The 15359-nt window shown below is 34.7% G+C and overlaps 1 protein-coding gene across 1 annotated transcript in view; it reads right to left on the reverse strand.

The window, feature by feature from the left end:
* LOC149551412 (Peroxisomal membrane 22 kDa (Mpv17/PMP22) family protein) overlaps positions 1 to 15111 on the reverse strand; it is a 29657-nt gene extending 14546 nt beyond the window's left edge. The window contains exon 1 of the mRNA XM_089786925.1: positions 14817 to 15111. Within this exon, the coding sequence (XP_089643051.1) occupies positions 14817 to 15029 (213 nt within the window). The 5' untranslated portion in view covers positions 15030 to 15111. The remainder of the gene's footprint in view (positions 1 to 14816) is intronic.
* Between the last annotated feature and the right edge of the window lie 248 nt (positions 15112 to 15359).

Below are 15359 nucleotides of genomic sequence, written 5' to 3' on the forward strand. Positions count from 1 at the left end.
TTGGAAGGTATCCAAATCTTGCTATCTTGCATGGAATTAGATTATAGTGACACAAAGGAAATTCACCTGGCAAAAAGGCCAAAGATTGGTGAAGAGGTGTAAAATCTAACTTGCAATCAAAATCAAGAATGAAATCAGATAACTAGGAAATAAAATACATATAATAGCTCATGCATGTCCTAATGATGAATCATGTTGTCAAGTCGAGAGGTGGAGATCGGGTTTACGAACCCAATTTGAAATCCTTGGCCAAGGTAAAAATAGGCAGATGTGCCGATCATGAGATCTTTTTTTTGTTTGTCAAGATGCATCAGTTATTTAGTAATAATTGTTGGGACACTCAAAGCACCAGATGGCTCAGATGGCTGGACTCAAGAACATCCCAAGCCTGATTCCGAGATAGGGAGAGTCATTCTATTAAAATAGGATGTGAGGGGATAAGTATGGTCCGCAGTTGGGAGGTTAAGCCTATGTCAATGCTTCTCCTCTCACCAATGCCGAGGCTTGGACAACAAGATAAAGGGAACACTTCATCATTTATGTATATTCTTTTACCTTTGAAAACATAGAAGCAAATGGATTAGATTCATATGGAGGAATATATTAAATGTTTAATCTTATAGTTGCTACTTTATTTACAGATGAACATGTTAGATTAACAGCAATGTCATCATTTATCATTTCCTTTACATTCATAGATTTTAAATTTACAAATAGTTTGAGTAGCAGTTATTTCTTTCTAGTTATAATTAGTTAATGGTAGTCATTGTCACATGATTTGGAATTAGTTGATAGTTAAATATTTATTTCACAACGGTCATGAAAATTGGTATGTTACATATAACTTATATTAGACCATATCCATTTTTTTGTACTCACTTTTTAAGAGTTACTTCAGTAAGCCCGTGAGATTTTTTTATTAATGAATTTACAGCAACTCAATGTATGGAAGTTAAGTACCACTACACAACTCAAATGACATCTACCGAATTGCTAGAGCTTAAATAGAACAACTTCCTTCTAGTATAATATATTGCCCCACAAAATCCATTATACATATAATTGTGACACTTTACATCCCATCTCTAATAAGAGAGAATCTTTGTAAGAATAGATATAAACGATATTGAAAAGGGTATTTTTATCAAAAGTGTGAGATTTTGTTATTGATGTTTCAGATCACTCTCTATGATCCATCATTCAGGAATTACAGATAAGGAAATGAGATCCAAAACACTCATTTTGAAATTATGGTTTTTATCCAAAGCACTCTAATGACCTACATGGTTTTTGGAAATATCATATGTAGATACAAGATTTCTTAAAGTAGAAGTGCACTCCTTGCATGGGAAAACTTAAAATTCAAATCAGAACTACCTATACATCAAATATTTAACCATAACCTGCATAAATATTATGGTATACTACCATTTAATCCCTACAAATTTGCCATTTTCTTAAAAGTTATAGGGATCTCCTTGCATCAGATGGTCCAAATAAAAAGCAAAATCTAGTTTTCAGTAATTGAAATAAACCTGTAATTTGACAGGCTATTTTAATTTTTTGTGAGAAAAGTCCAAAATCAACCTGACAACTTGGCTCAAACTGCCAAAAATTACATCAGTGCCCAATAACAAAGGCAGTTAAACAATCCTAAAAATGCCATTACATCTATTTCTTGCGCTTGTCAGATCTTTAACACAACAAAGGCCTGTTATAGCATTTATGTCTCATTAAGTGCAAAGGGTTGAAATTTATTTTCTTGGTGAATGGATCGACAGATTTATCATATACCTATCTACCAAGAAATGCAGCTGTCCACACGCCCACATAAATGATATTCATGAAGCTTCCTCTTTGCAAAGATATGCTTGCCAATTTCAACCCGGATATAGGAAGTCTGTGATGGAAGAGCCCCTGATTATAGAAGACTATAGAAAAGAAGCCCAGCAGTTGATTCCCATGACCTACCTATTTTGGGTGAAAGCCTAGCCAGGATAGCATCACTAACTCGTAACTCCCAACTCCACTAAGTTGCTCATATCATTTAGATTTGATACATACTTGTCTGCCTTATTTAGCTTGTAATTTGAAATTTGAATCACTTTTATCCAGATCCAGTACGATTTGTGTTGCAGGATGTTTGTGGTTACTCCTGGTTTATAGGGCCACTATACAACTTAAGGTTTTCAATGCTTGTCATCTTTGATTGTAAAATATACTAAATTCTTGTTGTTGCTGAAGAACCCATGCCCATATTTCATTCCATTAAGTTCACCGTATTTAGATGGGAGCCAAATATTGAAACCCACCGGCAATCAATGAATTGCTGTCCATCCAAGGATACCAAACCCAAGTGTACTTGTACAATCTAAGCCCAGCCAGGCCTTGTTTATTTTTATTATTTTTCCTTGTCATAATATCTCTTATTGGAGGTATATAACAAATGGAAATGAATTTTGTATGGTTTGCAGATGCCATATCCACTACTAAATATGATCCTATTTTCAACTCTTTGATTTGTTCACCTCTTGTCGCAGCAGAGTTCTAACCACAATTAATTGTTGTTGTATTGAGATGTATGAACTTCAGAATTTTCTGTCTTTAGCTGTAATATGTTAAATACACACACCCCCCACACACATAACTCCACAATTGTCTTGGGGAATTACGATAAGAAAAAAATTAAAAAACAGAAATAAAGAGTTAGAATGCTCCTTTCTTCGAGTTGAGCTAGAGGTGAACACATCTGATAACATTAATTCTTCTTATCCTTTTGTTTTTTAGATTAGCTGCTTTAATGATTGTTATTTGTGGCCTTATTTTTTCTCATATTGCTTTTTGGCAAAATTGTCAAATCCCCCACTTTTGTTTCACATGCAAATTCTCTGCTTCTTGAAACTGGAGAAGAGAATGAACCAACACGTATTTCTGATGTTTGTATGCATATCTTCCTAGCATGTCTATATCCTCTCAGGTGCTTATTATTTATATATGTTTATATTTCAGTGGCAAAGGCCCTTTCTGCAAGTTATGCAGTACTCACTGCTAGGAAGATAACATGAATAATAATAAGAATCTATATCTATACATTCGATTTGTATAGTATTCTGCATTGTGGTTAATGTGTAATCTTAGTTTCTTATAGTTCTATGTCAATATGCAAACCCATGTTCAATATGACAGAAAATATGTCACTTTGAAATCCTCAAAGTGACTTAAGCATCTCCACGTGAAGCATAAAACCTAGAATAGTGCCGGAAATCTGCCAAATAGAAGATGCCACTAAGTCATATACACCAGCAAAACTGAAAACAAGAGATTAATTAATATCTAAAATTTAAGGATAATACATTTCAAACAGAGATATTGATAAGGCTACTAAATATACTAAACCCTCAAAACCTTCTGGTACAAGGTTCTGCAAGAAATTTGGGCAAAACTGGACCGGATATCAACCCCAGTCTAATAAAGATATTGATAAGTCCAAGGAATCTGCCAGACCCTCAAAACAGAGAAAAAATGCAAACTCCTTGTTAAAACGCTCTGCCAGAAATGGCTGAAACCCGAGTGGGTGTGGATCCAGGTCTTGGTCCAGTCCCTGACAGTGGATCGTTCCCGAGTATATGCAGCTGCCAAGGCATATCCAAAAACCCAGGGCAAGACCCTGGACAAACCCAAGGACAACCTACATGAAACAAAATCAGGTCCAGCCCCTGCATCCCACATGGAACCAACAACAAAACTACATATTTAAGGAAAATAGGCAAAAATTAAAAAACAAAAGCCCAAGCACACGGCTTTCCTTATTCTTGATTGAGGATATGAAATATGCAATACTTGCATAATGCAGCTGGTGTTACCCTGGGGCTGCTTGCGGTTGTAATAAAAAAGCTAATGATATTGATGCTCTTGAAGAAAAGCAATATGATGACTTGTATTGATTTTCCTTTTGCAGTTGCACTAAAAAATGATAAACCATTTAAATTTATTTTTAAGTTTGATGGCTCTCATTGAATTGTCAATTATCAGCTGTCTTCTGCATTTATTTTTTTTACATTTGTGCAAATTATGTTTAACTTTATATATATTAAATATTGTATATGTGTGGCTGTTTGTGGCATAGTTTCATGGTTAAAAACTTTAAACATGGCAATGCTGTTGTTGCCACCAAGGTTCAAACACCTGCTGGGTTATTGTGATCAAGGGCCTTGTGCCCTTCTGATCCAATGTACTCGCGGTTTTGAACCTTCACGTTAATGCTGTTGGCATTCACGCCAAGTAACTTAGTATTCTAGACTGTGCTCCAGACCCTTGCTGCGCTAGCTTGTTTGTGTGCTTTTCACCCCTATCAGGCTATTATGCTCACAGATCTAGACTATTCATGACGATACTGTGCATTCATGCCGAGGATGAGGTCCCCAATTTGTGCCTCACCTGGATATAGCCAAGCTTAAAATCCCATCTCATCAATTTTTAAGAAAGAAGTTATTGTGTATGTGTGTACGCACTTGTAGCCAAATCCAGTATTTATTATAATATAACTCATTTTGATAATGGAATAAACAAAATGGCCAAAGTGTAGTGCCAGATGACTTCCATCTTTCACTCCACAGCTTCAACTGAGACACAGTTTTCTGCTCACCCAAATCATTTTCAGCAGAAAAAAGAACTGCTCTCAGGCATATGTGAGTAACTCTGCCAGCAGCTCCCTTTCTCAACATCCTGCTTGCAGCTACAAGTTGGTTCTCTCAACATCAAAGAACACCCATAAATCTCAGGCAACAAGTAAAAGAAGAAACCAATAGGCCACGTCTTCCAAACACAAATGGGCATCTCAATGTCTCAATCAAAAAGACTCTCCCTTTTCTTTCTAGTTGACAGATAACATTACTGAAATTAGCATGGGTGAAGAGATTCTACAAAATCTCAAGATTGCTGCCCAAGCTGAGTGAGTTTCATTCTTGAAGTGCAAAATATTAGAACAAGATTTGGAGGAAGAAATTAATCTGTGCCGAGAGTTTATATTTCTGTGAATTTGGCCCTCTCCAGAACAAGAAGGTTGTGATGGAGGCAGGCCCTAGAGAATGCCACTTTGTCTGCCACTTACCTCTTAATTGCATTTCAAACGAGATAACTAATTATGCTTGCTCCACCTACACACATTTATATGTGTAGATGGATCTCTCTAAGGGACTCCAGATCTTGCTTAAAGTATGCAGCAGGAGATAGTGGCAACCAGTCGACTACAAAAAAAAATTGTTTTTTTAGATGCCAGAAATGCTATTCCACAGAGCATCTCACCTCTCATTGCCACACAAAGAGGGCTAATGAGAAAAGAAATCAATCTTCATGTGAGAGACACACATGGTGGGTCCATCCTGAACCTAATCATTATGTCATACACACATGATATACACTCGTATATATAAAAGCATTCTGATATATCCTTGATTCCTGTATCCTATAATAAGAAAAAGAGCAATATCCATCCCCATCCCCATTCCTGATAATTGTGCTAGACAAAAATTAAAAAAATTAAAATGCAAAGAAGTAAATGATACACAAAATGAAACATAAACCATTAATTGTAAATCGCATTTGATTCTAATTTCTTACTTGTCCATGGGCCAAATCATAAAACATTAATGTGCTAATAAGACCCCAATATACTATAAAGTCGAAAGGATTTGTTAAAAAACTCATTGCATATAAATTTACAGAATTGATGAGAGGCATTCATTTGAGCTCCTGCTCATGTTTCAACTTCTGCCAAGCATCCACCAACCTAGTCCCACTCCCATTCCATGCCACCCCCATTTGAATTATTCGCATTTGGTTTTTCTCATCATTATTAACATCTTTTCTAAACAAAAATGTAAGAAAATTTTACTAAACTAAAATTTTAATTTGTTATTAAAAAACAGAGCAAACAAAACAGAAAAAATCATAACATATTACATGGTTGTCAATTGGGGAAGAGCCTCGAAAGCCAAAAGATGAAAACAGTACATTACATTCATCATAATCCCAATCATTCTAAAAAATGTTTTAAAAATGCATATGAGTTAAATAGGCCACTGGTAGTTATTACCAACATGTTAAAAAACATTATCATTAAAAATGAAGTAATGACCATGCACAAAAGTCATCTTGAATATGGCTGAAAGTGCAGAGACCTGACTGAAAGTGCAAAAACCTAAGCCCCCCGCCCCACCCCAAAATATCAAACTGTAAAAAGGAAAGCATTATCTTTCTTTACCTCTCTGAGTCTGCACCAGAATCTTCTTTTAATGGCTTCTACGGTTCACCAGCTCCAAGAAAAAGAAGGCGAAATGAAATAAGAATGAGAAGTCTAAGGTTTGAAGAAGTAAATGGGTGTGAGTGCTTACTTTCCTATGCATATTCTTTAGTTCCACTGTATTTTCTTTTTCTTTTTTTCCATCTGTGATGTCATATGGGAACACCCAGCTGTCCCTGAGACAGCCAAGGAAGACCTAGATATCTCCTGACCTAGCAGAAGGATGCCTGAGTATCCTGTCCTTCCAGGAATAGCCTGTAATGCATCTCAGCATCCCTAAAAGTTTTGCAGACAGCCCTTGAAGGAAACCTGTGGACATCTTGGAGATGATGTGGGTATGTCAGGGACAGCTCGAAAACACTTCATCCCTACATCCCAAAATAGAAAGGCTCATCAACATGATTGTCCCAGACTCCCAAGCCATGGATGCCTTCCCATGGTATGGCTTTCATAGAAATATAAAAATTTATTACCATATCTTGATTCAAAATATAGAAAATTAACCATAATAAACAAAATAGAAATAATTTAGTTTAGGCTTAATTATTTCTGTGTGTTCATTTCATGTTTTTCTCTTGTATTTTATTTTTTCTCTGTTTTTATTATGACTTGTTTGTCATTTGGGTACTTCTGGGGTCCTGAGTACGGCAATATCTAACCAGTCAGGGCCTGGCATATAAAAGAGCTTAATAGGTGCCCAAGAGATGCTCATGCCAGTACTAAAATTGTGCTCATTTGGGAACAGGGGCCCCTAAGGAAGTATATGGTAATTTGGTTTTCTAGCAATGATGAAATTGAGTTCTGCAAAAGCTTCAGAAAATCAACCTGAAGTGGTCAAGTATATTAGAAAATCCACCAGGATATGCCTACCAGCAGACAAGAGCTTCCTTTTTGAAGAAGCGTTAACTATCACCATGGATTCTTCAAGCTCAAAACAAGGTCCTCAGATATTTAAAAAGGTACAACATGTAATCACCCTGCTCAAATCTGATTGAAAACTTCTGATTGAAGGCTCAAGAAATTTTGTCAAACAACTCACATGCAAAGGTCATATGACTGATATAGTATTTCAGTTTACTTTAATGACTCTTCTTCAATTTGCATCAATGAGAATCTTTTGCAAGAAGACTCAAAATTGACTACACAATGACCAAATATGAATGTGCAACTTATTTTGACAATATTCAATGCATATATATAACTAAAAACTACTTGCAATATGCTGTCACAATAAATAGTAATTATGACAAACACTTTGGATGCAACCTATGATGGTGTTAATGCACTTATAGCCAAGTGGTATTAACACAAACACTTGGTATGCAAAATTATAACATTATTTATGCCAAAAAAGAGAACCTACAGCCAATTGACATTTTATCAAACAATTGGTATGCAAACTAATAAGCTGATCATGAATGATAAACACATATTCAATTACAACTATATCATACCTGCAACTTATGTCCTCTTTATTGCACATAAAATGTCAACTACAATGCTAGTATGAAATGGCCAAGACTCTTGGCTTACATCCACAAGAATAATGCTTAAATTTGTTGCAAACTTTCACCTACAGCCATACCTTCTAATAGGCATCTAAATGATAAGAAAAAATGCATGGAATATCCAAAAGAACCTGATTGTAGATGGCTGTAATAATTTTCTTTGCTTTTCCGAATTTGCTTTTTCGGATTGCTTTTTCCGGATTGCTTTTTCGGACTGCTTTTTTCAGACTGCTTTTTCGGATTGCTTTTTCGGACTGCTTTTTGTACTCAAATATTTTTTCTCAATGTAGCACAAATAGAAGACTGAAGTATCTTCCTCTCAGCCGCAATAATTCAAGTGATATTTCACACCCTCAAAATTGCGTACCAATTGAGAGTTTTCGTTCTCAATAGCCAGTTGTGACTACTGCAGAAACCCTAGGCTCCACAATGCATATCAACAAACATCAACATCAACAACAACAAATCTACCTGGTGAGAATGAAGCTCAGGATGCCTATTTAATCTTTTTCCTCCACTTTCTCCAAAAACTTCTAGAACATTAATTTATTTATTAAGTGACTTTATAAAATATTTTATAATTCAAGTCACTTTATTAAATTAATTAAATATAAAGTTACTTTTTAATATTTGTTTATTTGATAACTTTATAAATAATTAACTTAATACCACTTATTTATTTAATTAAAATAATTAATTAGTTATCCTCATAAAATATTCATTATTTTGGACAACTTAATTAATTTAATTAATTAAATCAAATTACCTCCAAAAAAGGGACATGACACAACAAGTTTCAGATATATTTGAGTAAGGTTGGCACCTTATCCTCCTAGATTACTAACAAAGTTATCTTTCAAATGAATTGTATATTCACTTGGACTATCAGAGAAATTAGACATCAGTTACAGAACATGACAGTCATCCTATAACCAATGAAATAGGCACCTCATCTTCAAAACTCATGGACAATCCTTCATTGGACTACCCCCGAGGGTAGCAGCAGCATGAGGTATATAAGCATTCAAACCAGATCACAAGAAGATGAGCATGATCAGCCCATTCATAAGCACCAGTAAAAACTCATTTATATCAGGATGACAAGATTGCCCATACTCAGCCAGTCTGGTGAGTCTGAATTCAGGCAGGCCTAAACAAGGGCTGCCAAGTCCATGCCCAATAACAATGGCCCTTAAATAAGCACTCTAGGTAGCATTACTAGGTATCATTTTTGGAAATCAGATAGCATTTAGTATCAAGTCTGTTCCAATTTTCTACCAACTCAAAAATTGGCCTGCCATATCTGAGTCTGGTAATACTGATCTAGTTACATTAACATCATCAGTTTCTTTTTGCTGAAGTACATGTTACATAAAACTTAAAGAAACATGCAAAAGGTTTCATGTGTGTTCAGTTCAGCTATCGCTGCTCTCTTGCTTTTGAAAATATACAACTTTTCCTATCTTTTCTCTCATTTTCATCTATTGTGCCATTCACCAAAGTTATTTTTCAACCAGTCATTTCAATTAATTTAGATTCTACAATAACTACGCATGTTTTAGATTTTATTTATAATATGATTCCAAGCAAGAGTAGAGAATGCAAGGCCATTGGATAGTAAATATTGGTTGTAGTGCCCTGCTGCCTCTTCCTGTTATTGTTGGTAAAAAAAACAGTTGCAATGAATTTGAGCTCAACCTTTGCCAGTTCATTTGCTTGCAGATGATAAAACTGCTCGATTTGAGGGCAAAGGTCATGGGCATGTCCAAATATGCTAGGTTAAGAAAATACACATCACTATTGTTTACCTATCTGCTAAAGAAACCCTCATTTGTAGATCAAATATTCTGGGGATGGGATTAAAATGTCAGAGTGAATTGGAATCATTATCTAGTGAGTAATTACTAAGATAAGGTTGATCATGAATGCTAAATGGTACATCTCAAGTATGACTATAACGAATTTGGTGATGACAATACTCCAATGCTCATGGGGAATATTTGTATAACCCTATCCTGTCCTGGCGCCTGAGTAAGTGTGTTCTACAATTACCCTAATCCATAGATGAAGCATACATCACATGATTAAGCAATGTGACATATCTAAATTTTAATTGATATTTGGATCACAGGCAATGCTCAAGCATGAGGAAGAACTTGCCCAGAAATATTGATCCTTGAAATCACATTTAAAAAACTCTCTTACGAAATACAAGCACATACTAAAACTGTAGAAGTGTAATGGTAAAGGGAAACACTCAGATGAGCATAAATTGGTTTCCAATCAACCTGTTTTACCCCATCCTTCCTCTTCAGTCCAACCACAATAAGGTGGTCAATAACTCCAGAGGTTTAGTGAAGTTTCAGCGTGCAGTTAGGCAGTACATTCAGCCATAGCCGATTTTTGACATCCTTTAAAATGTGCTTGGAATCTACCCTGTATCACAGAAAAGGCTGATCACAATCTTGCCCAACATTTATATTTGCCTTAGAATTTTGATTTTCAAAGAACACATTAAACCCCGAAATGGATTAGGGCATTTGGAATGTAGTCCGAAAACATTTAGCAACTTGCTAATAAAAGATGCTGCACTCGATGGCAATGATTCTAAAGGCCCTTGCAAAATCTATAATATGCTACATTTAATCAGGGCTACATATTGTAATATTTCTGCTGTTGTCACCATTAAGGAGAGGCTCACAAAAATGGGAACTTGAGAAATTAATAATATAGTTCAAAGAAAGAAGTGGATATTCAAACAAAGCCTGCCCCCGAGGAACAAACAGATACTGAAACACAGACCACCCACGTTAAAGTCTATATGCAATAAACAGTTTTAGAATTAACTGAAGAAACTTTGACAATCAAAACAAAAATTGTTTCTATTGATTTGCATAGGATCATTGTAAATGTATTTGCACTGCTAAAGATAAGGAATGTTTCAATCACAGAACTGTTAATGTTCTCTAGATCTTGCTTTGTATTTATTAATTTCGATACTTGCAAGAATGAATTCACTAGATATAAATAATCTATGATAGGATATGTGGGTGAATGGTCATGACCATTCACCCTTATATCTTAACATAGATTAGTTAACAATTGCTAATGCAGATTGGTTGACATTACACCAATCATTATTGTGTATAACTCACACATAATACTTGCATGAATGATAACACCAAATAATAATACTTGATAATCGACATTTACAGTCAAACTGATAATCATATGAACATGTGAACTTTTATCAATGAAATATATATATGAGTGCATCAGTTGTATTCAGAAAACAATATCAGAATAGCATTGAACTTATGTATTGACAATATGTATATATACATATCAATATGACTTATGTAAGTCATATTGATATGTATATATGCATACAATTCAGATTTGTTATTCACAGTGTTTGTCTAACCGAAGCTACATACTCTTAACACTCCCTCTTAGCTAGGGAAGACAAAATATATGCTTCAATAAGTTCACCTTATTTGGAAGAGTGATATCACCTATCTTGTGACATCAAAAATATAATATGCTTAAGAACATCAAATCACATGATATTCTTCTTATATGTATATCTAAGTTATAATATGTGCACTGACATCAAGTCTTGTGATGTCTACCATAACACATCATGGCATCTCACGATGATTATCTCATAAAGAAGATAATGATCTGCAATAGGTAGCACATCTCATGATATCCATCAAAATGCTCAAGAGATACTAAGTATGACATATTTAAAATATCACCTCACTCATGACATCAAGGAGTATATAGAACATCAAGTCAGCATGATATTCATATATCCTAGTTATGATATGTGCACTGACATCATGTTGCCTGATGTCTACCATAACTCATCATGGCATATCCATAGATATTATGTCATAATATCCACCATGATTATCTCATAAAGAACATATTGATACACGAACTATATCAAGTCAGCATGATATCTATCAATAAGTGCATGGGATATTAACTATCAAGTCATCTCCATGAATATCAAATCAACATGATATTCGCCATGATAGTAGACATTGTAAAGTCGTTACCTTACAATGTTGAATACTAGTGTACATTATCAAAGAGATTGTCACCTTTCAGTAATGTACATAGGGGGCCCATAGAGTCATGTATTCACACACATGACAATAAAAGGTTTTACATAGGGTCACCACATATTCTCTCACGTGGTGCTGTCATGTCAATACACATATGACATCCAAAGTTTACATGAAATCACCATGGATTCTCTCACATGGTGTTGTCATGACATCCAAAATATCAAATGGTGGATTTACCATATCTACTCTAAAAGTTTCACGTTAAGCTTCTCTCTTGCAGAGAAGAATCCAATAAAGTATATTTCAAGAAACCATTGATGCTAAGACTCCTTAGCAAGGGCTTCATTCTTCATTACTCCAACTCCAAGATAGTCTCCAAATGCACAAACTTCACTTGATATGAGACTTGGTGAGAATATCAGTCGTTTATAATGTTGTGATAATATACTTTGTCTAGAAACCACCTCCATGGTCTACTCCTTAGCAACTCTCTCAGTTCTGAACATGACATTATAGCGGTAGTTTCTTGTACACAAATACACTTGTTTGATTTCATAGTAACAGGAGTGAATGCAATAAGCTTTGGATATATCCCCAAGCTTGTTCCTACCAAGCATTCATAATAACGTGGCTTCTATCTAAAGGTCCAAGTACATGCATCATTCACTTGACCTTCCCATCCAAGATTTTCTGTGATGGATTTTCAGACTCCCTTGAATGTTGATTCGTCCTCTTAGAAGAAATATGACCGCAAAATTACATTGCAATTTGCTACCTCTAAAGCAATATAACCTAACTCTTTGGATGTCGATTGATCACAAATCCTCTAGTTGCTCCCACTTGGACTACTGTCATAAGGTCATTTGAACGACCAATCTTTATATTTGAACAACATTTCATTGCAGTCTTCTCCCTCTTTAAGGGAAGAGCCCCTTGACTTGTCTTTATTTCAAAATTTGGATCAAAAGGATCCACTTCCATGTTTGTCATCTTTTCTTTTGAATGAGATACTTCAAGCCTATATGGAAGACTCTTACAGATACCTACTAACGGGACCTTCAGTCTCTCAAGAAGGATTGTGGTTGTCGGGTCAATGACAACAATAATGCTAATGTGATCACATCACTCCTTAAGAATATGAATGTTCAAATATGTCTTTTTCACAAATAACTCATCCCTTATTTATATCCTATATTTAAAAGAAGTGACTTTTCAAAACAAAAGAATGATTTTCCTAGCATCCCTTAATCACACTCTTTGAATTAACTTCTTCAACAAAGAAAAACACGTCTTTTGCGGAACGATCTCACATCTCCATTAATTAATTTTTAATTAAGATTACTTTCTTTCAGTGCACTAATTTTCCATATTTCCCAAACTCCTAATAATATATTTGACCATGGATTAAACTGATCTCTGTTTATTTCAAGGTTTTCTCCGACTTCGTATAGCGTCCATAAATGTTGTATTCCTCCTTGTGTGCTAGACGGATGCTATAATAACATCAATTCGAATGCTTCTTGTCCATATGCGATTGACCTTGTGCATATTTGTTTGTTCAACGTTGCATCCCGTATTCACTCTTTAGATTCATATAATGGCACTGATGTCTCCTACGTATGTCAATGATTGTTTGAACTTCAAAATGCATTGGTTCTACCATGACTACTGGCCTTCAATGCCTGCTCCATATTTGGTGTGCTCAAGGTCATTGTCAAAATGACTTTGCTTCTTGTGTTTGTCGGCAATATTATTCCAATATATTCAAGCCCGACAGTTATTATCTCAGGTTTTCAAAGAAAACGATAATACCTCTAACACCAACCATATATCTTGTAGTAATCGCAACATAACCAGTTGTCTCGATGCCTTGTCTTGGATGAGTTGTAGTTATCACTAAACTTGACTTTAATCCTTCTATTTTAGTCGCTCAACTTCATTACAATATGAATACTTCATCAAGCAAATCCACACTTGATATTTTCTGAAGGTTCATTATCACTTTAATGTTTTGCTCGTTATATCCAATTTAGTGAGACATTTCAACACTATCATGGCCATTGTCAATCCTTAAACATAACCCATCCTAATGCAAATGATCTTCACCATGGCTCTAATACCATATTGAGTTGCATAAGATCATTGTAAATGCATTCGCACTGCTAAAGATAAGGAATGTTTCAATCACAAAACTATTAATGTTCTCTAGATCTCGCTTTGTATTTATTGATTTTGTTACTTGCAAGAATGAATTCACTGGATATAAATAATCTATGATAGGGTACGTGGGTGAATGGTCATGACCATTCATCCTTATATCTTAACATAGATTAGTTAACAATAACAATTGCTAATGCAGATTGGTTAACATTACACCAATTCATTATTGTGTATAGCTCACACAAATTACTTGCATGAACGATGATGCCAAATAATAATACTTGATAATTGACATTTACAGTCAAACCGATAATCATATGAACATGTGAACTTTTATCAATGAAATATATATATATGAGTGCATCAGTTGTATTTAGAAAACAATATCAGAATAGCATTGAACTTATGTATTGACAATATGTATATATACATATCAATATGTAAGTCATATTGATACGTATATATGCATACAATTCAGATTTGTTATTCACAGTGTTTGTCTGACCGAAGCTACATACTTTAACAGTTTCCATGAAAAAATTCTCCTACATTTACTGCTCAAACGGGGACTTTCAGAAAGTAAGTGATCATGAAACAAAGAACAACCATCTAAAAGGAGGTGCATTTTTACAGTTATGTTTCCTTGAGTGCAGGGCAAATGTTTCTTCCTTTTTCTTTTCTGACCTTTTTCTCTCAAGAATCTAACAGTAAAACGTCACAAAACATGAAACGAATATAGAAATGCAGAATCATTCGGTCAAGACGTACCTCTGAAAGATGGAGGCGTTTCTTGGTTGAAAAGCTGACGTATTGAGCAGCAACATCTCCAGTTGCCCATAAGACTCCTGAACTTATTACTTGAGTTCGCACTGGATTCCTCGATAACTGATTTTGATACCATTTCCATGCTCCCAACATTCTCCGCTTCTTTTGATGGGTTTCTGCTAAAATAATGAACAGTGGTCTGTCTGATATAGGCATAAAGATGACCTAGAAACAGAGTTGTTCAATGTTGACTTTAGTTGCAAGTGTGTTGTCTAACTTTTTCCACATTGTTGGAAATGGTAAGAGATAAATGGAGAGTTTAGAAACATGAAATTCCTGTTTGCTAAGATTTAGCTTTTTATGGCTCTCGATTATTTTTATATTTTAAATGATATATTTGATAATAAAATATCATAAATTAATTTAGTTTAGGTTGAAGTTGTTTGTTAGGTTAGATTTGATAAAAAGATAATTTAATCTATTATTTTCAAAATTCGTAAATTTACAATCTATTTAAAAATAATTATACATTGTTTTCTTAGTATA

The sequence above is a fragment of the Cupressus sempervirens genome, chromosome 6 (assembly GCF_028749045.1).
Source record: "Cupressus sempervirens isolate cs-2001-9-10 chromosome 6, ASM2874904v1, whole genome shotgun sequence".
NCBI lineage: Eukaryota > Viridiplantae > Streptophyta > Pinopsida > Cupressales > Cupressaceae > Cupressus > Cupressus sempervirens.